General features: G+C 46.4%; 4 protein-coding genes across 4 annotated transcripts; 1 reads left to right on the forward strand and 3 right to left on the reverse strand.

Moving 5' to 3' along the window:
• The first annotated feature begins 6072 nt into the window (after window positions 1-6072).
• On the forward strand, window positions 6073-9912 carry LOC125508706 (laccase-23). Its single transcript, XM_048673483.2, has 4 exons — window positions 6073-6251; window positions 6362-6513; window positions 6594-6838; window positions 8556-9912. The coding sequence occupies exons 1-4, from the start codon at window positions 6081-6083 to the stop codon at window positions 9755-9757; spliced, it is 1770 nt and encodes a 589-aa protein (XP_048529440.1). The 5' UTR covers window positions 6073-6080; the 3' UTR covers window positions 9758-9912.
• An 83-nt stretch (window positions 9913-9995) lies between these two features.
• Window positions 9996-14262, reverse strand: SEF (HIT-type Zinc finger family protein). Its single transcript, XM_048673484.2, has 4 exons — window positions 14015-14262; window positions 13570-13672; window positions 12581-12684; window positions 9996-10446 (listed from the first exon to the last, which is right to left on the reverse strand). The coding sequence occupies exons 1-4, from the start codon at window positions 14123-14125 to the stop codon at window positions 10243-10245; spliced, it is 522 nt and encodes a 173-aa protein (XP_048529441.1). The 5' UTR covers window positions 14126-14262; the 3' UTR covers window positions 9996-10242.
• Window positions 10655-12572, reverse strand: LOC147971250 (uncharacterized). Its single transcript, XM_087525971.1, has one exon. It carries the CDS (start codon window positions 12239-12241, stop codon window positions 10982-10984), a length of 1260 nt encoding a protein of 419 aa, XP_087382097.1. The 5' UTR covers window positions 12242-12572; the 3' UTR covers window positions 10655-10981.
• Window positions 14263-14805: 543 nt separating the features above from the next.
• LOC125508705 (uncharacterized) lies at window positions 14806-18931 on the reverse strand. Its single transcript, XM_048673482.2, has 3 exons — window positions 18378-18931; window positions 17921-18141; window positions 14806-15551 (listed from the first exon to the last, which is right to left on the reverse strand). The coding sequence occupies exons 1-3, from the start codon at window positions 18832-18834 to the stop codon at window positions 14907-14909; spliced, it is 1323 nt and encodes a 440-aa protein (XP_048529439.1). The 5' UTR covers window positions 18835-18931; the 3' UTR covers window positions 14806-14906.
• Between the last annotated feature and the right edge of the window lie 3444 nt (window positions 18932-22375).

Raw genomic sequence — 22375 nt, forward strand, 5'->3', positions numbered from 1 at the left:
ATCCATCGGGCGTGGATAGCCCAGCCGCCTCCTCGGGATTGGATTACTCGATCCAGGAGCCTGTCGGTGCATCTGCCGCTGGCTCTGCTGACTCTCCAGCACCTGGATCCTCTATGCATACACAGGCTCCTACACCACCACTTACACGTCTTCGAGCAGGTGTTATTCAACCTACAAATTATAAGATTAAATTTGGCTTAGCCGTTTCCGCAGGAGAACCACACACCTATCAAGAGGCTCTTGATGATCCAGACTGGAAGAAAGCTATGGATGTCGAGTTTCAGGCTCTTCAGAGAAATAACACATGGCATTTGGTTCCGTCACGTCTAGGTAAAAATGTGATTGACTACAAGTGGGTGTTTAGGATAAAAAGAAAGTCTGATGGGACAATAGATCGATATAAAGCTAGGCTTGTTGCTAAAGGTTTCAAACAACGATATGGCATTGATTATGAGGATACTTTTAGTCCAGTTGTCAAGGCTGCCACTATCCGTCTTGTGTTGTCTATTGTTGTATCAAAAGGATGGAGTCTTAGACAACTAGATGTGCAGAATGAGTTTCTTCATGGTGTTCTAGAAGAGGAAGTATATATGAAGCAACCTCCTGGGTTTGAAGATAAAAGTAAACCATCTTATGTTTGCAGACTTGACAGGTCTCTCTATGGACTAAAACAGGCTCCTAGAGCGTGGTATTCTCGATTGAGTACAAAGTTGTATCAGCTTGGTTTTGTTCCCTCTAAGTCTGATACATCACTGTTTATTTACAATAAGTCAAATACTTCCATTTTTGTGCTGATCTATGTGGATGACATTATTGTTACAAGCTCGTCAGAAGAAGCAGTGAAATCTCTCTTGTCAGATTTAAACTCAGAATTTGCTCTCAAAGATCTAGGTGATTTGCACTATTTTTTAGGTGTTGAGGTCAAGAGAAATATGCAACTGATCTTTTGAGCAGAGTTGGATTGCAGGGTTGCAAACCTTCTCCAATACCATTGTCCAGTTCTGAGAAACTTTCTCTTGCTGAAGGAGAGCCTTTGAGTCAAGAGAATGGCTCCAAATATAGAAGCTTGGTTGGTGCGCTTCAATACTTGACTCTTACTAGGCTAGATATTTCCTTTGCAGTAAATAAGGTTTGTCAGTATCTTCATGCACCAACTACTGCACACTGGACTGCAGCGAAACGTATACTGAGATATGTGAGAAATACTTTGAGTGTTGGACTCACTTTCAGCAAGTCATCATCTACTCTTGTTAGTGCGTTTTCTGATTCTGATTGGGCAGGTTGCTTAGATGGTAGAAGATCAACTGGTGGTTTTGCAGTTTTCTTTGGTCCTAATTTGATCTCATGGTGTGTAAAGAAACAAGCTACTGTTTCCAGATCCAGCACTGAGGCAGAGTATAAAGCACTGGCCAATGCAACAACAGAGATCATCTGGGTAAAGTCTATGCTTAAGGAACTTGGAATATTTCATACCCAAACTCCATGCCTTTGGTGTGATAATCTTGGTGCTACATACTTGTCTGTCAATCCTGTCTTTCATGTAAGAACCAAACATATTGAGATTGATTATCATTTTGTGAGGGAAAGAGTTGCTAATAAGGAGTTGGAAATTCGATTTGTTCACTCAAAAGACCAAGTTGCAGATGGGTTTACGAAGGCCTTGGCTACAAGATCATTTGAGGAGTTCAAGCGTAATCTAAACTTGAGAAGTTCAGATTAAGGGAGGGTGTTAAACGATACATATTGCGTGCATCAACAGGTGACTTGCGTAGCACATATACATAGCTAGGGATAGTATTTTCTTCTAGTTTAAACCTGTTGGACTCTATCTCGATCTCTCTCTCTGTAATCTCGATCTCCCTCTCTGTAATACTCCTGTCCGGTTACATCTCTAACCGGATGTCTTGTATCTCACGCATACATCAATATATACACCTGCGGGCTCCTTGTTCGGGGGTTGAGACGTTTTCATCAATCTTTACATCGGGCGCTGCATTTATAAAGCGCGCCGGACGCGCGTGTCAAAACTAGCGCGCGCGGCCACTTTTTCACGCGCGTGATTTTTTTCTGCGCGCCTGAGTTCCCCGCCATCGCTGGAGCTCGCAAAATTGCCCCGCGCACGCTAAGACCTTCTTTTACTGCGCACGTGGGTTTTTTGCAGCCACTGTTGAAGTTGCTCTAAGACGAGTACAAACTCTAAAACACACGGCAAAGGAGGGGACATCGGCTTACAGCGCTGCACGGCGAAGCAGGGAACAGAAACTGTTGATCATACTTCTGAATCTCTCCCAGCCTGCTTCTTCGTCATGTCAATTTCTAACTGAGTTCAATACATTAGAAGCGGTTTCAGTAAACCTCACAGTCTCTTCCTATAACCTAATAATGTCTGGTAAATAATACTCCCTCCGTAAACTAATATAAAAACGTTTAGAATAATAAAATAGTAAACGTTAATAGCGGGAGTACTCCCTCCATAAAAAAATATAAGAGCGTTTAGATCACTTCAGGTGTCAGTTGGTATATCTGGGCATTGTCCATACCTGAATATGTTGTTACTCTTGATTAATCCAAGTTACCGGAATACTCCCTCTGTAAAGAAATAAGTAGTAGCGCTGATATACGAACTGACAAGGAAGAATGCTCCTGAACAGTAACTGTATGTATGTGTCCCTATTTTAGCTAACCATGACTCGGTTAACAATAAAGCGACTCCGGAAATTCCATGCGATGATTAGCGATTAGCTGAACTGTCCATCAATCAGCAACTGAACTACCGAAATCGTAGCCAACCACTGAAGAGCCTTTCTTTTCTTTCCAACAGAGGCTGAAGAGCCTTTCTGAAGGTGCTGTAGTATTTCAGGCTAAAACATGGCAGTTTGAAAAGCCAGCAGTTGCTGGATCTTTCAAACAAAAAAAAACACATGGCAGTTTGTCAAAATACACAACTTTGTTCTTTTTTCTGTTGGTCGGAAAAGGCTTGGGTTGTTAGAGCTGTCTGCACACACTCAGTGGCGGAGCCAGGAAAAAAGGATGAGGAGGGCCGAGTGTTGCTGAGCCTCGTCAGGGAGGGCCAGCCCACCATAATACACCATTTTCATAGCAAATAATCACTTGTTCAGATGTATATTAGGCTTAAATCAGTTGTATTAGGGGGGGCCAGGGCCCCTGCTGGTCCCCCCCTGTCTCCGCCACTGTGCACACTTGTCTGTCAACTCAAGCAACCTAACAGAAAGCATTTCCTGCAGATAACAAAGGTTTCTGCAAGAAGTAACCGTTTGATAAGGACTTCACCTGTAACATCACATGGTTGAAATTATTGCCAGAAGAGAATAAAAGTACTGTATGACCTTTTCTCACATGAAAGAAACTCAAGTTATAATGAATTTAGTTGTTCGCCTGTTCGAAGCCTGCCGTACTATAACTTTGAGACGATACTTCTCAAGTTATTTTCAGATAAAAGCAGCGAATGCAGACGGAAACACACGAATAAATTGTCCCGGAAAGTTCTGTAAAAGCATGAATAGATCGTAGAAGCTCCCAACCCTCAAGTTATCACCATCCTTTTCCTTAAACCCACCTGCTAATGTTGCATTTTGCCAAGCCGAGTGCTCTCAGCTCTGAATTCTGTTTGATCAGAAGAGGTGCACTATTACTGGGTCAATGCAAATGTTAGAATAAATCACTATCTAGATGGCTGTAGAATCTTGTTCTCTCCGTCGTACCTTCCCTAGCTCGCCTTATATGCTCGGTCCGAGTGGTTGGCACGGCCGAATAGGAGATGGTCTTCCTTATCTTTCCTGGACCTGCGGAGTCCGGGTGCCGTATCCTCATCAACTGTGCACTACTCATCAACAAGATTTTGTTCGCTAATAAACCGCAATGTACTTAGTTGCAAATGGTTAATTGTGTGGACCGCTGCAATGAGTCAATGCAAATGCTTCCTACCTCATTGATGTTGAGGTTTTAGCAACAAAGCTCCAGTAAAGCACTATCTTCAAATGATGCCGTGTGGTCTAGCTTACTTAAAGGCATGATGGTACTGACAGCCATATGCAACTCCCTGAACCAATTCTAGCACTCCCAGGCAAGTTTGGTGGATCATTTAAGTTTGGTCCATCACAAAAGCAGTGATCATTGTATCAAGCTCTGCAACAAATATGACAATCTGTTAAACTTGATGGCGCCATTGCTTCGATTATTTCAATCAAGAAGTTTAAGCTGCCTTTTAGTTTGGTCATTGATCAGTGCCTCTAGTGTTTAAAATCTAAAATCACTGGACGACTGATGTTTGCCATGTGGTCACCATCTGCTTGCTGGTTCCCAACACTACTGCATCATAATTTGCATTCAGCTATTTGAGCTCACCACCACACCAATTAAATCAATCATTTACACCACCTCACTCAATGTTGCTCGCCCAAGATCTTCCACACATGTTGAACCTCACAACTTTGTCGATTGTTCAGGATACAAAACATGCCTGATGATTACGGTACACTCAGTTACGATATAGATTTGCTAGCAGGTAGAAGTTGAAGAAAATGATTCTGGGGCATACAATACATGCACCAACATGTGAAACATCCTTTCAGTTCAAAGGACAAGAAGTGGGGTGCCAGGGAGTTGTTAAATGCCTCCAAATTATCATCATGCTACACCTAAGCATCACACTAGAATATTTGTGGATCTTTTCCACCAAGAAAATCACTTTTTAATGGAAATAGCATGTTCCTTCCATGTCAAGATTGATGCTTTTCTTGACATTTTGACTTTAAATTGCCTTGAATTGCAAGAAACCAGCTGAAGCAAAAGGGGGTTGGGTGTTTTCCTTTCCTACTGAAGCTATGAACAGTATTTTCACTTGCATTTGTGGTGGTTGGCACATGCCAGCCAATCGCAGCTCTTTGGAAGTGAATCATTTGATGTGCCAGGAATTTGTTTGCTGAAGGGGGCAACCTTTTGCGATTCTTCAACATTCTGAAACATAGATGATTTAGTTACCCAGTCAGAATTACTTTACTGATAAGTAATAATATTTAAGTATAATTCATCGAGCCGAATCCACAGTTCACGACGCGGAGCGTTTAGAACCCATCGATGCCCTTTGTCACTACTTACTATTTTCTGATGTGCATCACATCTACTATGTTCTTTGCTAAGTAGTACAAGCAACAGAGGAAGACCATCTAGATGTACTAGTACATTTCGCCTCACAAATGGCAATGGTCAAGTAACGAATTTGCAGTATCCAAAAATTTGCAGGCACAAACCGAACAACTCCTACCAAACAAAAGACCAATTAACCTAGCAGTAAACACCCACGGTTAACTAGTAAGTTAGTTAGTTAGTTAGCTAGTTATGCTAGAAAAGCATGGATGCAAAGAGAAAGATTCATATTAAATAGTCAAAAAGAAGGGAAAAAGTAAAGGTGTAGAACAGACAACCCTTTGTTGTCATGAGGGGCCTTGGATTCGGAAAGGTTTCTTGCTGGAACAGATTTCTGAATCAAGCCTGACATTGGCTGTAAACAACATGAAACGAAAGCTAAGGATCCTTTTAATCGTTGATTAGTCGCGACGTACTATGTGGGAGTGGGAGTGTGGGACTGGTGGCTCCACTGGGAATCAGCATAATTGGAAGGAAGCTCGGCACAATTTGAGACTGATTAATAATGCAGATGAAAGCAACCTCTAGCTCACAACCGCCTTTGTTTAATCCTACTACTACTTAGCAAAGCAGAGATCGTTATCACAGTCAATATGGCACTCATCGCTAGCTGATCTCGGAAGGGTAGGTCTTATGATGGAGTTGAGTAGGTCTCATCATCCTCTGGGAAAGGCTTAACTTGTGATGGAAGCATCATCACAGGCTTACTAAAGCTAACCGCGCCGACTTAACATTCCACCACATCGATCGGTAGGTAAGCCAAAAGAAAAGTTGGCAAACAAAAAAATTTACTCCTCAGAATCAACGCAGTCATTTGGATCAACCGGTTGTTTGCTTTCCAATCCAACCAGAGAAACAAGTGGACTGCCTGCCTGCCTGCCAGTGCCCCTATATAAGGGGAGCTGGTCCCTTGCATGAATTGCATTGCACACAAATCAAGTGCTGGTCAGCAGGAGGGAGCAGAGCAGTGTTTGGTCAGGATGTCGAGCTCAGTCTGCTCCCTGTCGCTCCTTGGCCTTGCTGCCGCTCTTCTTCTCTGCTGCTCCCGGCCTGCGATCGCCAAGGAGCAGCGCCACGAGTTCGTGGTGAGTAATGCGCGCGCAGTCGATCTCTTCCCTTGTTGATGCAGATTCACTAATGTCTGGCGGCTCTGAGTTCTGATGGGTGGTGTTGGTGCATATGTGTGTGTATGCAGATCCAGGAGGCGGCGGTGACGAGGCTGTGCAACACGCGGAGCATCGTGACGGCGAACGGGCAGTTCCCGGGGCCGGCGGTGGAGGTGAACGAGGGTGACTCCCTCGTCGTCACCGTCGTCAACAACGCCACCTACAACGTCACCATCCACTGGTACGTACGTCTCATCATATGCTATATGAAAAAGCATGCATGATATTGCATGCTAATGGAGGCAATGGCGTGGTGTGCAGGCACGGTGTGAGGCAGATGCGGACGGGGTGGTCGGACGGGCCGGAGTTCGTGACGCAGTGCCCGATCCGGCCGGGGGGCAGCTACATGTACCGCTTCACGGTGGCCGGGCAGGAGGGCACGCTGTGGTGGCACGCGCACAGCTCCTGGCTCCGGGCCACCGTCTACGGCGCGCTCATCGTCCGCCCGCGCGACCCCGTCCCCTACCCCTTCGACTTCCACGGCGAGCTCGCCCCCATCATGCTCGGTACGTACGTACGCACGCATGCAGATTATTTTCCTCTCCATGTCCATTAATACGGTTTTTTTTTTGCGTTGTTGCACTTAACAAATTTTTGCACTATATATTGCAATTGCGTAATACTCCCTTCGTTCCATATGAAACGAAGGGAGTAGCTTTCATTTCACTAGCGCGCGTCGATCGAGTCCTTGGCACAATGATAGCATTGCCCTTTACACCGGGACCTAGTGCACAGCATAGCATGGCCGATGCTCGATTCTGCGTTTGACGCGGTGTCGTACAATTGGAGTGTGTCGTATTCTAGTTGACGAAGACTACTATATACTTCATTTCATTTCTTGGAAGGACCGGCTTAATGCGGACGTTTTTTATGGTAATTTCTTCATGCACACATGGCAAATTCTAGCAAACAAAGGAATTACTGCAAAAAGTTGTTGTGTTCACTTCAAGGAATTGGCATATTCCCGATGACATAAGTTGCCGTAAAAAAACGCATGCAGCTGACGTTTGCTGAATAGCATTATGCTTCTTGAAATAGGCAGTGATGCACGTACACAGAAACTAACCATACATAGTACTTGTATATGATTACAAGTAGTAGTAGTAGTGGAATCTTGAAATGACAGAAAGGAATTTAGATGGATCCCGTGCAGTGCATTGCTCCAAAGTAACGAAATTAGGAGGGGCTTTGCTTTTCCCGCGTGTTAACGGCCGTCATCATTCCCATGCATGCATGCTTTGGGTTGGTTGGTTGTTGGCGCCACCTGCTTACCCCAGAGTCAAACCTCCAGGATTGCATGTGCAATTTAGCACCGAAATTCAGTATTATCACGTCGGTCTAAGACGAACGAAAACCATGCATGCATGACCCATGACAAAGAAAAAAAAGGATAGCTACTACCATGGAGCAAGATCATTGTGCATGTATGCATATATGTGAGATCCTTCTTTACTCATGACATGCACATGCTAGCTAGTAGGAAACATGTGCATATATATCTCACTCTTGGTCTTGGAACCAAATATACTTGCTTCAGCCTTAAGAAATTCAGATACTAGCACCTTTCTAGCTATCTTTCAAAAATATTCGGACAAATCAAAGGAGGATGCATGCATCATCATGAAAATGTTCCATGTCTAGTTGGCGGAGCCTCTTGTACATTATTTCCTCAAAAGGAATTCTAAAGAGAGAAAGCATGCATAAAGACCAGTTTCAACATGTTCTAATGTTCTCTCCAAACGGGTTTCAAAGAAGAAGAAAATCTTTGGAGAAGTACTTTCAATATCTTGTTGCCATGTCATTTATAGTCAACTTAATAGCCAACATGTGATTGCATTCAAAAAGAGCTCCCTGAAAGCGTGAGTCCGTAATTACATAGATTCGCAATAAACGGAGTCTCTGATTGCATAGATAATAATCAAAATGGCTGTCATTTATTTCATGGTTTGGCTGTTTATTTAGGTTGTTGCGTGTGTGGCCGACATGGAACAATAGGCCTAACATGTAGTACAGCATGCCTAAAAAAACATGTGGTACAGCATGCTAGCTAATTAACTTTTCTTTTCCCTTTTAGCATTTTATGTGGAGTAGTACGCCTTCCTCCTATATGAATGAGAGAGATATTTTCTCTATTATTTCCCACTACTATTGTTTAAGAGGAAAAAAAGAAGAGCTAGATAGATACCATTTTCTGTAACTAATAATCTGGTTGCATGTGCACAGGCGAGTGGTGGGACATGAACCCCATCGACGTCATCCGCACCGCCACGCGCACCGGTGCAGCTCCCAACGTCTCCGACGCCATCACCGTCAACGGCCAACCCGGCGACCTCTACAACTGCTCCTCCCAAGACACGGCCGTGTTCCCGGTCAAGTCCGGCGAGACCAACCTATTGCGCTTCATCAACGCGGCCCTCAACACCGAGCTCTTCGTCTCCCTCGCCGGCCACACCATGACCGTCGTGGGCGCCGACGCCTCCTACCTCAAGCCGTACAACGCCACCGTCATCGTGCTCGGGCCTGGCCAGACCACGGACGTCCTCGTCACTTTCGACCAGCCGCCGGGCCGGTACTACCTCGCCGCCCGCGCCTACGCCAGCGCGCAGGGCGTGCCCTTCGACAACACCACCACCACCGCCATCTTTGACTACGGCGCCGGTGGCACGGCGAGCCCGGCGATGCCGACCCTCCCGGCGTACAATGACACAGCCACGGTGACCACGTTCACGACGAGCCTGCGCAACCTCCACTCGGTGGGCCTCCCCTCGGCGGTCGACGAGGACCTTTTCTTCACCGTCGGCGTCGGCCTCTTCAACTGCTCCAGCGGACAGAACTGCGGCGGCCCCAACAACACGCGGTTCGCGGCGAGCATCAACAACGCCTCCTTTGTGCTCCCCTCCACCGTCTCCATCCTCCAGGCACACTACCAGGGCGATGCCGCCGCCACCGGCGTCTTCACCACCGACTTCCCCGCCAACCCGCCGGTGCAGTTCGACTACACGGCGCAGAATGTGAGCCGCGCGCTCTGGCAGCCTGTGCCAGGCACCAAGGTGTACAAGCTCAAGTACGGCTCCGTGGTGCAGATCGTGCTCCAGGGCACCAACATCTTCGCCGGGGAGAACCACCCTATCCACACCCATGGCTACGACTTCTTCATCCTCGCTGAGGGCTTCGGAAACTTCGATGCCGCTACCGACACCGCAAAGTTCAACCTCGACGACCCGCCAATGAGGAACACGGTGGGCGTCCCGGTGAATGGGTGGGCTGTCATCCGGTTTGTCGCCGATAACCCCGGGGTGTGGCTGATGCACTGCCATCTGGATGTGCACATCACCTGGGGCCTCGCCATGGCCTTCCTGGTCGAGGATGGGGTAGGAGAGCTGCAGTCCCTTGGGGCACCCCCACCAGACCTGCCAATTTGCTGAAGAAATCAAAGTTTTTTATTTTTGCTCAATTCTACTGATTATTTGGGGCAATGTACCATTCTCACATTTGTTGCTGCATTAGTTATTTACATTCGATTCATTAAGAAATACTTCAATGTAATTCAGATACTTTTCAGTCAGAAAAATGTTATTCAGATACTGTTGAACACTAGAGGAACACTTACTTGCAGTTAGAATTTCCTGCATCATGAGATCCAGTCGTACACTGAAATCAATCTTAGTGCCAAATAAAGTACACAACTATCATTTACCACTGCACTGCATTGAAGTACACAACCAGCAGCCACACAACATTTCTAAAGGAGAAATGGTGTCGGTCTGCAAAAAGATCTACCTGGCTACTACTTGGCTAGCTGTACAATAAGCATTTCTTTCTGATAAAAGAACAGATCATTAGGTGCCACATGCCCACAGGGCACGACTGCATTGAACATAACTCCAGGCTCCACAGACTTGTAGATGGGTCAAGCCACAAATTTCAGGCAGCGAGTGTCATTGTGTATGACTTGGCAGCGGCAAGAACAGAACCGTGTTCCACACCTGGGGCATGTGTAATTTGAAGAATTCCCACAAACAGAGCAGTAATGGCGACGGGATGAAGTGCTCGGTGGACCCACAGCAGCCCTCAGATATGTTGGGACATGAGGTGGCAAGGCCTCCAGATTTGCCTGTAACAGTCCAGGGGTAAAAATCTTTTAAGTACCCTAGTTACCATCAAGAAAGATACTCCCTCCGTCCCATAATATAAGAGCGTTTTTTACACTAGTGTAGTGTCAAAAACGCTCTTATATTATTGGACGGAGGGTGTATATGTGTTATGGCGCTGCTAGAAGGAGGGCGCAAGAAGGCCGGCCATTTGCCCACGGCCGGGCAAGATGGAAGGATTTCCTTCTTAATTCTTGCTTGATTAGATTGATACATCTCCTCTCTTTATATAGAGAGGTTTACTTGACTTCCAAGCAAGGCTTACTTGACCCCTAAGCAAGCGACTCTTATCTCTAATTAACCCTAAGACTAACGGGCCCATTAGGCCCATTACGTACTCTAACACTACACCCCACCTGGACATGCAGCTTGTCCTCAAGCTGCAGCCTAACCAACTTATAACCATGACTCGACGCAACCCAAACCTAACACCTAAAAATAAGCCTTTTACATCTCGGCTTGTTTTATTATTCTCAACCTGAAATGGACTGGGACGCTTTATTTTGGACCCTTAACAAAAAGTGAACACCATCCGCACGTCGGACATGCACGTGTACAGCCACCTGGATCCCATGGACACCATCTGGACAAAAGGAGTGCATGTGTAGGACCACCTGGAAGTGGTCGCAAGAGTGACCAGCAGAGGCGCCCTTGCGGCGCCCGGTGACGGAATGCAGTGGTGCTACGTGGTGCGTTGTTGTCGGTGACACCATGCCTTCTTCCTGCCGGACGGCTGTTGGTCTGCACCGCACAGGGAAGAGTGGGGGGCTTGCGATGGAGAATGACGAGGAGGGGTGCGCTCCCCCAACCGCCAATGTCGCAGACTTGGAGGTCGCTGCCCGTGGGGAAAACAGCATGCCCAAGATCCCCGACGCAGTGGACGAGATCGAGGTCCTTTGCGCAGCGAAGCGCAACTGGGAGGAGCGGCAACTGCAGACCACGCAACTCCCGCACACGCCGACGCGCTAGGAGGCCGCGTGCAGCAGCCTGCAGCCTCACCGTCGCCGACACGTGGCGGGTAGTGATCCAAGCTGGAAGCGGTGACGGCGACGACGGAAGCTTGATCTGCTGGATGGGGACGCCCTGGGGAAGCGGTGATGGCGACGGCGGGAACTTGATCTGGTGGATCTGGACTCCCGTCGGCGCGGTCGATGCGGGGCCGGAGCTGACCGATGATGGCTGCTGCAGTTGCAGCGGCTGCTGCGGCGGAGCGCCGGGCACGGCGGAGGTCGCCAGGAGCGGTGGCTGCCACTGCAGCCAGGGCGGGGCGGTGGATGGCAGCTGCTGCAGCGGCCCGATGAGCGCGGCGGAGGCCACCTGGTGCGGCGGCTGCCACGGCAGCCAGGACGGGGCGGTGGATGGCAGTTGCAGCGGCTGCTGCAGCAGCCCGACGAGCGCGGCGGAGGCCGCCTGGTGCGGCGGCTGCCATGACAGCCAGGACGGGGCGATGGATGGCAGCTGCAGCGGCTGCTGCAGTAGCCCGGCGAGCGCGGCGGGGGCCGCTTGGTGCGGCGGCTGCCACGGTAGCCACGGCGGTGCGGTGGCGGTGATGGGCGGCGCAGCCGGGTGCGGCCCATAGGACCCGGCCAAGAACAGGTGGATCTCTTGGACCGCCTGTGTTAGGTCCCGCAGCGCCCCGGACACCTCCGGGGTGAGGACGACGGGGGCGGGCGCGACGGAGGATCCCGGCGCGGGCAGGAGCGGGGCGACGGTCGTGATCGGCAGCGGAAGAGACGGGTTGGGCGGCGGTGAAGACATGATCGAACCGAAGCTAGCTGATACCAAATTGTTATGGCGCTGCTAGAAGGAGGGCGCAAGAAGGCCGGCCGGGGGCCTTTTGCCCACGGCCGGGCAAGATGGAAGGATTTCCTTCTTAATTCTTGCTTGATTAGATTGATACATCTCCTCTCTTTATATAGAGAGGTTTACTTGACTTCCAAGCAAGGCTTACTTGACCCCTAAGCAAGCGACTCTTATCTCTAATTAACCCTAAGACTAACGGGCCCATTAGGCCCATTACGTACTCTAACAATATGTCAAGAAAGAAATTTGCATCACAATTTCCTAGTTCCCATCCAACCCTTCTATTCTACTCACCTCTTGTAAAACATCCATGAAAGATCTTACCGCCCTCTTCTCCAAAGCTTTTCCTTGCCTTGTCTTGCGTTTCATGTTCTTTGATTGCTTCTTTTGCATCAAAACTACACAAGGCCAAGTAAGAAACAAAATAAAATTAGCACTTACATCGTATAGTTTAAAAAAAAAAATCTTTTTGCATGCACTGTCTCAAAAGCTAGCAGCATATACAACTTTTCAGTATGTTAAAAAATACTCCCTCAGTGTTAATAATACTCCCTCGGTTTCAAAATAAATGAAGTTCTAGGTTTATCCTAACTTCCTAAGTCAAACTCCATTAAGTTTGAGAGAGTCTATATACAACTATATCAACATCTTGAGTACCAAATTTGCTTCATTAGATTCATTGTGAAGTAATTTTCATATTATATATACTTGATATTGTAGATCTTTGCAATTTTTGTCATAGACATGGCCAGACTTAAAAAATAGTTCAATCCTAGAACTTCAATTATTTTAGAATGGAGGGAGTAATTCTACACCGAAATGCTAAATCAGCATGGTGATTGTAATGCTTTACATTCAAACCATGATCTTCAATAGTGAGGCAATCTAACATGGCATGACAGGGGTCAATAATTCAATCCCCATGCATAACTTAGGTTCTTGTTCATATCAAATGCATTAGAGGCACACGACTTCAATAAATAAATAAATAAATAGGAATGTTGTTACAAAGATGGATTTAATGATCTAGTTAATCATTTTCTTTGCGAGAAACAGAAACAGAATGTGTTTCCTCTTCTGTAAAATTTGTGTACGTGAATGTGTTATCTCTGATACTAGAAGCAATACCAATACCTGAGGCGCAGGCACAAAGCCATTTTGCTATTTACTAGGAGTAGATTGCAAAGTTTGTTTATATACACACTGCATTGCAACTTCCTTGAAACTTCAGAAAACCACACAAGAGAATAATTCCCCTGAAAATAATAAAGAAAGGAACGGACCATGGTCCTCCTCATCCGTAGATCCATACTCATCATCATTGAGATCCACCACCTCAACCCCAGCATTATCACTCTCAAGCGCATCAAGACGAGCCAAAGCAGCCTACATGGCATTACAGATATGAAGACACATAATTTAGTGAAACTGACATAAGAGCAGCTAAACTGACAAGACGCACAGTAATTTGCAGGAACGAGTGATCTTAAGTCAACGACAGAACGCCCAAGAAACAAGAAATAGGCGAATCAACAAAGATTGTTTTCTTTAAGGCTTCTCCTAGGGTTGAAGCCGTTTGAAGTCGAAACCACCACATTGATCAGAAGCAGCGAGCTTCCCCTCGGTGGTAAGGCGAAGCCGAATTCAGTAGAGAAATGAATGAGCACCGCTTGCTGATATGGAGGTTCCACGGGTGGAAGTGGAATCCAAGGAGGTAGGAATTGTTACCTGCGCGCGGTTGTCGGAGCTGGAGAGGGCGGAGGCCATGCGCGAGGCCATCCGCCGCGTTCGCGAGCTCGTGCGGCGGAAGGGCCCCGGGTTCTCCTCCTCCCCGTCCATCTTGGGCACCCGGCGCACGGCGACGGCGGACGGCGGTCGGCGGCGGTGGCGCGGGGGAGGAGATGTGGGACTGGCTTGAGGGATCGATTTGGGCCCTGACGTTCCGAGGGAGTTCGTGATCCAGCCCTCCTCAGTCAGGCAGGCGATTCCCTATTTGCCGCTCATTGCAGCAAAATGCCGGCGCAACATGGGCCAGCCCATTTTTGCTACAAAGGGTTTATATCGGTTTAGGGAATTTTCTAAAAAAAATCGCTTTAGGGAATGGGAACCTTGTTCCTGCCAGGTTTATGTCGCTTCCATTTTATTTATTTGATCTTACTTGTATTCATGTGTGATTTCAACAATTCTTTTAATTCCAAACCATGTTGTTATTTTTTTTAAATTATTTAGATTTAAACATTTGTTGCAATTAAGAGGATTATTGTATTGCATGATCTTTAAGCATTAATAAGTTTGATTTATATTGCTGTTTTATTTAAATTATAGTATTGTTCAAAATCATGATTTTGCCTATCTAACTAAAACAGATTTGCGATATGCGGGACCAGGCGGAACATATGCCGTAAACCCGTACCGCAAAAATTTGCAGTACAGGTTTGCGGCATCAATTCTGTCTGAAGTCTCGTGATACCGCAAATCCGTTCTAGGGAGAGCCGCAAACTGGTTTTGCGGGATGGAAATATTCAACATCTGCTAGAGTTGCTCTAAGCAATAGCTGCTATCCTTTGTTCCAGAATATACTTAACATAGCACTGTTAAGATCCATGGGATGAACTCCCCACTAGCTAGCAACAGCCTTGGTGGAAGGTAGAGAAAAACCACGAAGTGGATAGCCTTTCAGAATTGGCGACCAGGCCACCGTGACTCGCAGCTTACACAAGCCAACATCAAGCATGTCATGGCTTCTACCAGCCTCCAATGGTGCAAAGGACGTCTCAGCCTCCACCACCTTCTCGCCACCACGAGACAGCACAGCACAAACCACGAGCTGCCCAGACCTTTCAACAGAGACAACACGGCGCGAGAGTTCCATCTTGCCGCCGTCGCCAGCGACGGCCTCTTTCTCGCCTGAATCGACCAGCATGACTTTCATGTGGGGAACACTGGCAGTACATGCAGTCAACTGGCCGTGGAACCCTTCTGGCCATGACCCCTCGACCACCTCGACTCCGATGGTGGCCTCGGCGCAAGCGACGATGATGCCATATGCCAGCTCCAGTGTGCTGAGCTTACTTGTGTAGCATCTGGTGCCCACAAGCGATTTGGATGGCGATTGACGGATATTGCAGCGGCTGATCAGGAGGCTTAGATCTCTGTCCTCTGAACAGGTAGCGCCCTTAACTTTTAGAATGGCCTCAAAGTACACAGACGGATGCCCCTCATGCACAACAGCACGAGCTGGACCTGTAAGAACCAAATGTTGACCCTGCATGCAATGCAACACCACAACACCATCAAATTAAGTAAATAACAATGCTCCTATGGAACACATCTATTGAAGTAATAAGCGATTAGCCATGGATTATTGATCCGTTCATCAAGTGGAACTTAACTACAATGAGTCGAACTGAAATGGGTGGAAGATGGCCAGAAGAAACTACAGGAAGACAATTTGAGAAGCGCAAATAAATTGGGTTGCGTCGACAAGAATATTTAAACTAGCCATTCAAACTAAAAGTAAACTGAAGCCGAAACTAGGTAAACAGTAAACAACACAATATTCAAAACATCACAAAATGGTTTATCGATGTGAAGTGCATACCATGAATGATGTTAGGTGCTGGCAGAGAATAATAGCCTAGGGCTTTAGGGTACATTTGGTTTACAACCAACGGTGACCCTACCAAAAAATGGGTTGGCCCATAAGATTTGGTCACTGCTTGGATCGGTGCCAAATATTTGGCGTGCCCAGCCAGCCCAGGTAGCTCCCATGTAAATTTTGCCAACTCGCAGGCACGCCAGGGGTGCAGAAAATGCTCACCAAAAAACTGGTAGTGTTGCCCTCGCATGCTTTTTCATTGTGTTCGGTGATTATCCAACACAATTAGTGTGGCAGGTTAAATGGCTGGGAAAATCACGCACGTACGTTGTACTACCAGACCTCTGGATCGATTAATCCAGTGTAGAGGCCGGTAACCAATCCTGCTTAACCGAATAACCCAAAGTACCAAACACTAGCTAGTATTCCCCAAGTTATCCCAGTTTCAACAAAGGACCGTGGATCAAAATACTATACTATGGCGACGACTTTGTCTTAGTTCAGTAAAGGATGTCAGAATTATTTCCACGAACGTATGTGATGCGCAGTGTGTACTTTTACACGTCCGTTTTCACTTGGCACATTGTAGTTAATTAAGTGTGTTCTTAACAGGTGTCCCTTCTTTTTAATTAGAACTTAATTGCAATCACACTAAACACTGATCAATCCTAGTTACCAAAGTGTGCCAAGTTAGTTGGATGTAAACCAAATGGAAGCTTACTGATTTTGCCAAAAAAATTGTCAGTATAATGGATCTAAACCAAACAAGATCAACTTACCAAAAAATTGGTCATGCCCTAGCAATGGTCATGCAAAAAAATTGGTGCAGCTAATTTGGGCACAAATCAAACACACTCTTAGTAACACAGAAAAATGATAGTTGTTGTGGTTCAGATGTGCAAAACGCATATCTTATGTAGTTACTCAATGCAAACATTTGAGCTGGTTGTGATGGTGAGCCTGGTAATTGACCTCCCCACGATCGAACATATGTTTCTGGTTGGTGGTGCCATCTCCCCACGATTTTCATCATTTACTTAAGGTTTGCAAATTATCTCATATGATGAGTTTACTGTTTCCTATTTCCTATATGGCGCAAGATGCTTTGCCTTGTCTAACTAAAATATAGTATTCATGGCCATTAAATTTGTATAGAGACGGATGTGTGACATGATTAGGCATCTTTCTATATTCCCGTATAACGTGCAGGCATTCAGACATGAAAACACTACTTGCAAGTCATACTTACAATTCATAATACACTGTCAAGGTAAATTGCCAAATTTCAGACAGTAACGCCAGAAACTATCAAACAGAAATGAGAACAACGTTAGTCTCAAACAGATTGAGGGACACAAATGTCTGCTAATGCACTGTGCTATGTAGAAGGCCTATGATTCTTAAGGTCAGGGTCAGGTAAAAAGTGCAAAGACTTTTCCATATGGCTCACTGGATCCCTCTATAACTGAACTACATGCATCTGTCCCCAAGTCTGGATGTGCTTACACTTGATCCACTTCCAGATGGGTCTCGCCAGCCTTAGAATGAGACCCAATCTCATAGATTTTTTACCAAGTTGGCATCCAAAGCATAAATTCAAACTCTCTCACCAACGAATGGAAGACGCAAATACAGTTCATGCAAGAACCAACTTAAGTCAACATACAAAAACAAGGTTGAATGTCATACATGCTTATATGTGATGTGAGTACATGAACATGCTGGTTGCCTGTATGTAGCCTCTTATAATTTATACATTAGCAATGTTCAATGGATTTTCCTAAACCAAATATCTGTGTGTTGTACTTTCCCGTATTCTTATTCACATGTTTATGTTCTTTGGCAAGCTTTTAGTCTGCTACAAGGTGGTTACTTATATGTGTTCTGTGGTCTGCATTGTGATATTATTAATACTCACTACGATATGTGTTCTGCGGTTAACTTTGTACTTAAGCAGCGACAAGCAAATAATAATATGGATCGGAGGGAGTAGCAAAGATTGCATTAGACATGACAGGAAGGACGAAATATATAGCCTGTTGGGTGAGGGTTTGGCAGTTGTCCCTTGAGCGGTTAAAGATAATGTTGCGATTATGATCCAGGTCGTCGCGCATGGCGATCATGCCAAATACATCGAGGGGCCACTGTAAACCGCCAGTTATTTCCGTGACCTTGACTGAGAAGATCTGCATGGTGGTCTGGTGGACAGTGAAACGAGGCATAGGATTGTCCGTGAAACACATGGCGGGGATCGATGCTGCATGTACAGGAGATTCAGATTCAGTAAAAGAACACAATTGGCAGGAACAAATCAACATAATCCAATCTACAATTGTTGTCAGGTTCTAGTAATCCTACAATACAATTGTCAATTATACATCTATATATCTACAGAATGTTGAATCTTGAAACCCAGCTTATGAACTTTGTAGGAACATCAATCGATCGATCAAAATAGATAAAACAAACAAGAAACGAAAGAGAAGTGCTCACTTGTGTGCTCGAAAGAGCCGTACTGTTTGGACCACTTCATGTCCCAGATCTGCCGGTACTTGTTGTAATCCTGTTCAGACTCGTCTTCTTGGTTCGGACCCGGCGGCGCCGGGGGCCTCTCTTCTTTTTCCCTTAGCCTCTCCGCGTGCATCTGCAGGGAGCGCTCGCGCGACAACATCTTCTCCCTCGCCATCTCTTCCTGCAAGAGCGCCGCCCGCTCCTGCTCCGTGAGCGCCTCCGGCACGATCGGCGCCACGCCGGGGTTCTCCTCGTTCCGCCTCGCCACAGCTCGCTTCAGCCTTCCCTCTTCGACCATCTTCGCTGAATCAATCGTCAATTGCATAAAAAACGACAACGCATTCGACGCCTTCTTTTTCCCCGCCCGCTTTCTCCCCGATTTCCCCGTCTCCATCAGACGTTCTCTCTTTCTTCCCGCCTCCATCGTCTCCATCTCCATCTCACCGGCTCTCGGTTAGTTCGATTGTTCCCGTCGCCCTAGCCGCTATGCAAACCCTACTATCCCGAAGGTGGGGAAGAGTAAAGAAAACCTAGAATCAGCCAGCGGGTTCCGTCCGGTAGTGTTTTTAAGAGCAACGTTGCACTTTTTTTTTACCGCAAATAGACTTTATTTTCTCAAATAATAGCCATGTCATTTACAAGCAGATGAGAAATAAAATCAGGGATCTCATCATCTCAAAAACTAGAGGATCTAAAAAACTAGAGGATCTAGTAGTAAAAGAGTTCTTTGCTAATTCATCTGCCACCTGATTGACCTCTCTATAGCAATGTTAGAAGGATATGGACGCAAAGTCCATCTATTTACACTATGTATGATAGCTATCTCCGGGCCTAAATAATCATCAATTTAGTTCACTGAGTCCACCACGAAGGAACATTCTAATTCAATTTTTATGTTGTTACATCCAATGTGAGTTGCCAAATACAACCCGTTTTTTATGGCAGTTAGCTCAGCTTAGTCAACTCCACTGATGTTTGGAACACACCAACTTGCTGCAGTAATAAAATCACCCCGGTCGTCTCGAGCCACAGCACCACAAGCACCTAAAAGTGTTTCATACTGAAAGGAAGCATCAACATTTATCTTCAGGATCCCATGTCGTGGTTTCCTCCACATGTGGTCATTCTTCCTTATTGGACCTTTGGGTATAGTTGACCTGAGGTAATTTGTCGCCAAAACCTTGATGGCTAGTGGAGTTTTTTCCGGCCTTTGGACTTTTATATTACTCCCTTTACTATTTGTCGGCGCTGCCACCATATATACCATGCTGCTACAGCTGCAAGCTCCGCCGTTGGTACATCTGCATCATTACCCTAAAAGCTTTGATAAAATTTCCATCGTAATAGATCATGATTTGTCCTCGGCGACAACTTCCCCTATGATTTGTAGCAAGCCCAGCCGCTCCCAAACATCCGCCGCTCGTCGGCACTTAAATAAGCAGTGTTAAATGTCCTCCGCTCCGACTAAACAAACTGGACATTGAGCTGAGCATGGGATGTGTCGGTTTGCTAATACACCAAAGCATGGGAGGGCGCCATGCAAAATGTTTTATCTTCCATGGTATTTTCAGCTTTCACATATCCTTCCAAATTGAGTTATATTTTTTGTACCTTGTCCATCAGCTCGCACCCATTGTGCCCCATGTTGATGTTCAAACTCCTTATGATAAGCCGATCGCATGGAAAACGTGCCTGATTGTGTATAGTTCCAAGCCACAAAGTCTTCTCGCAAGTGATAATTCAACACTACTGCAGGATGCTGCTAACGCGACACTGCGATCAGAGACCCTTCGAGAAACTGTGTGCGATATCATAATCACAAACGGTGTTGTATGAAAACCGTCAGAAATGTGTAAAACGTTTGTGATGACGGATGCATCAAACACGGTTCAGGTTTTAGTTGCGTGTGCGATGAAGGGCATACGGTTCAGTTCAATGAACTGTTTGCGATGAGGAGGAACAAAAGAAACGGGCAGCCAGATGGAGGCGTGTGCGATGCACAGCATACGGTTCACTCGGATGAACTGTTTGTGATTAGACAACACAAAAGAAACGATCAGCCAGATCAAAGGTGTGTGCGATATACGGCATGCGGTCCACTCGGATGAACTATTTGCGTTGAGACATGAGAACAGAAACGGTTCAACTTAACAAGATGTGTGTGATACGCGGCAAATAGGTCTGTAATCAGAAATGTGTGTGTAGACCGATAAGAACACAGACGGTTGCTGCTAATAAGACGTGTGTGTTGTGCGATGGGATTGCATACAGAACAACAACATACACTTACATAGGTGCGAGCATAACCAAATTAAACATCCACTTACATAGGTGGCTACTACAACCATGGCATTTGCACACACTAAAGTAAACTATTACATGCATAATTACATAGGTGGCTACTACACACATGACATTTCCACACACCAATAAAGTAAATTATATATTACATGCATGATTAACTAGGACAAACAATCATCTGATCATCATCTACTTCTTGTGACGCTGCTTGCTCTGCTTGTGGCTCGATCCGGGCTCATCGATTTGGGTAACGAGGCACTTCCTCATGTCAACGATCCGCTTGTGCATCTCGTAGCATGTGTACATGCTCTTGGCCGCAAACCTGAGGTGTGGTTTATCCAGTTGCCGCATCCAGGCCCCGTGCCAGGATACGGAACTTGTTCTGTGGGCATCCTGCTTCATCTTTTCGTAGTAGGGGTCGATGGCCGAGGCGAGTTTGACCAGGGAGTCCTTCTTCGTGCTACCCCAGACCGTGTAGTGGTCATGGATTTCGACAAGGTTCTTGCAGACCAAGCCCGTAGCACCGAGCGCTTTTACATCGTTGGTGGTATCCATCGTGGCGAACTTGTAGTCAGTGCTGTTGACAAACCTGTTGAAACGGTTGCAAGGCTCTGTGGCCATGCAGTAGTGGTAGATGAGGACATGATGGCGCATGCACAACTGGGCGACAACAACCTTCTGATCTATGCCGGGACGACTGTGGTGTGCTGGAGGTCAATGCCGACCACCTTGTACTTGTCTCCAGCAAGCAACTGCTCAACGCTGTTGATGTAGTCGTCCACCACGACCGGGTCGATGTTGTACACCACCGAGAGATATGTCTCCCTCGTGTGGGTCTCCACTCTATGCTCGCCGAACTCCATTGGAGCGCCGCCGGACATCCCCTCTCTATGTGTCGTCGTGGGTGTGCTTGTTGTGTTGTGGGGCACGATTGAAAGGTTGAAAAGACTAAGGTTATAATGGTCGGTGTACAATTTTGTCAGCAAGACCCTGTTACTATTGTTGGTGACATTCCGGTAACCATCGATGGACGAGAACTTTGCCTATTGGTCCGCCTCGCTCAACGAGCAGGAAAATGGTTCTCTTCGTCCCTTGCCCTTAGTACCAACGTTGTTGGCGACATAACTGACAACCTATTTTCTGGCATGCCTTGCTATCATGACCGTGTAAGATGTCATCACCCTTCCTACCTTTAACCCACATGGCGGGCCCATAACCCACAGTTTCACGGGATCGAAACCTGACTCTCTGGTACACCCCTATTTCCAAAGTTATTCCTTAGGTGAGGCCTCGTATGCAATTCACGAGCCACCCTCCAAGAGATCTTTAATTCTGGTATCAAACACAATACTTATTCCCATTGCTCTGAACCACTTTCACACTCTGTTTCAGGAAACGAACGATTGCCTATCCGCTTGAAACTTCGTATTGCACTTTCTTACTTTGCTCTCGATGTTTTCTTAAGTTTCAAGTCGAGAGTTACTTTTTGCCACCTTCCCCGATGTTGTCTACCAGATAGTCAACCTTGTAGAGGTCTGTTCTTCCGGAATACCGCCCCTATTTTTTTAGTATGTACGGGGAAGATCCCAAAGAAAGGATGATGACTTCATCATGATGACCTGGAGCAGAGAAATAAAGACATCAATGAAAAGGATCAACTACTTCGGGAAGAGCAACCA

Source organism: Triticum urartu, chromosome 5A, assembly GCF_056163025.1.
Source record: "Triticum urartu cultivar PI428250 chromosome 5A, HENAU_Tu73, whole genome shotgun sequence".
In the NCBI taxonomy this organism is placed as follows: domain Eukaryota; kingdom Viridiplantae; phylum Streptophyta; class Magnoliopsida; order Poales; family Poaceae; genus Triticum; species Triticum urartu.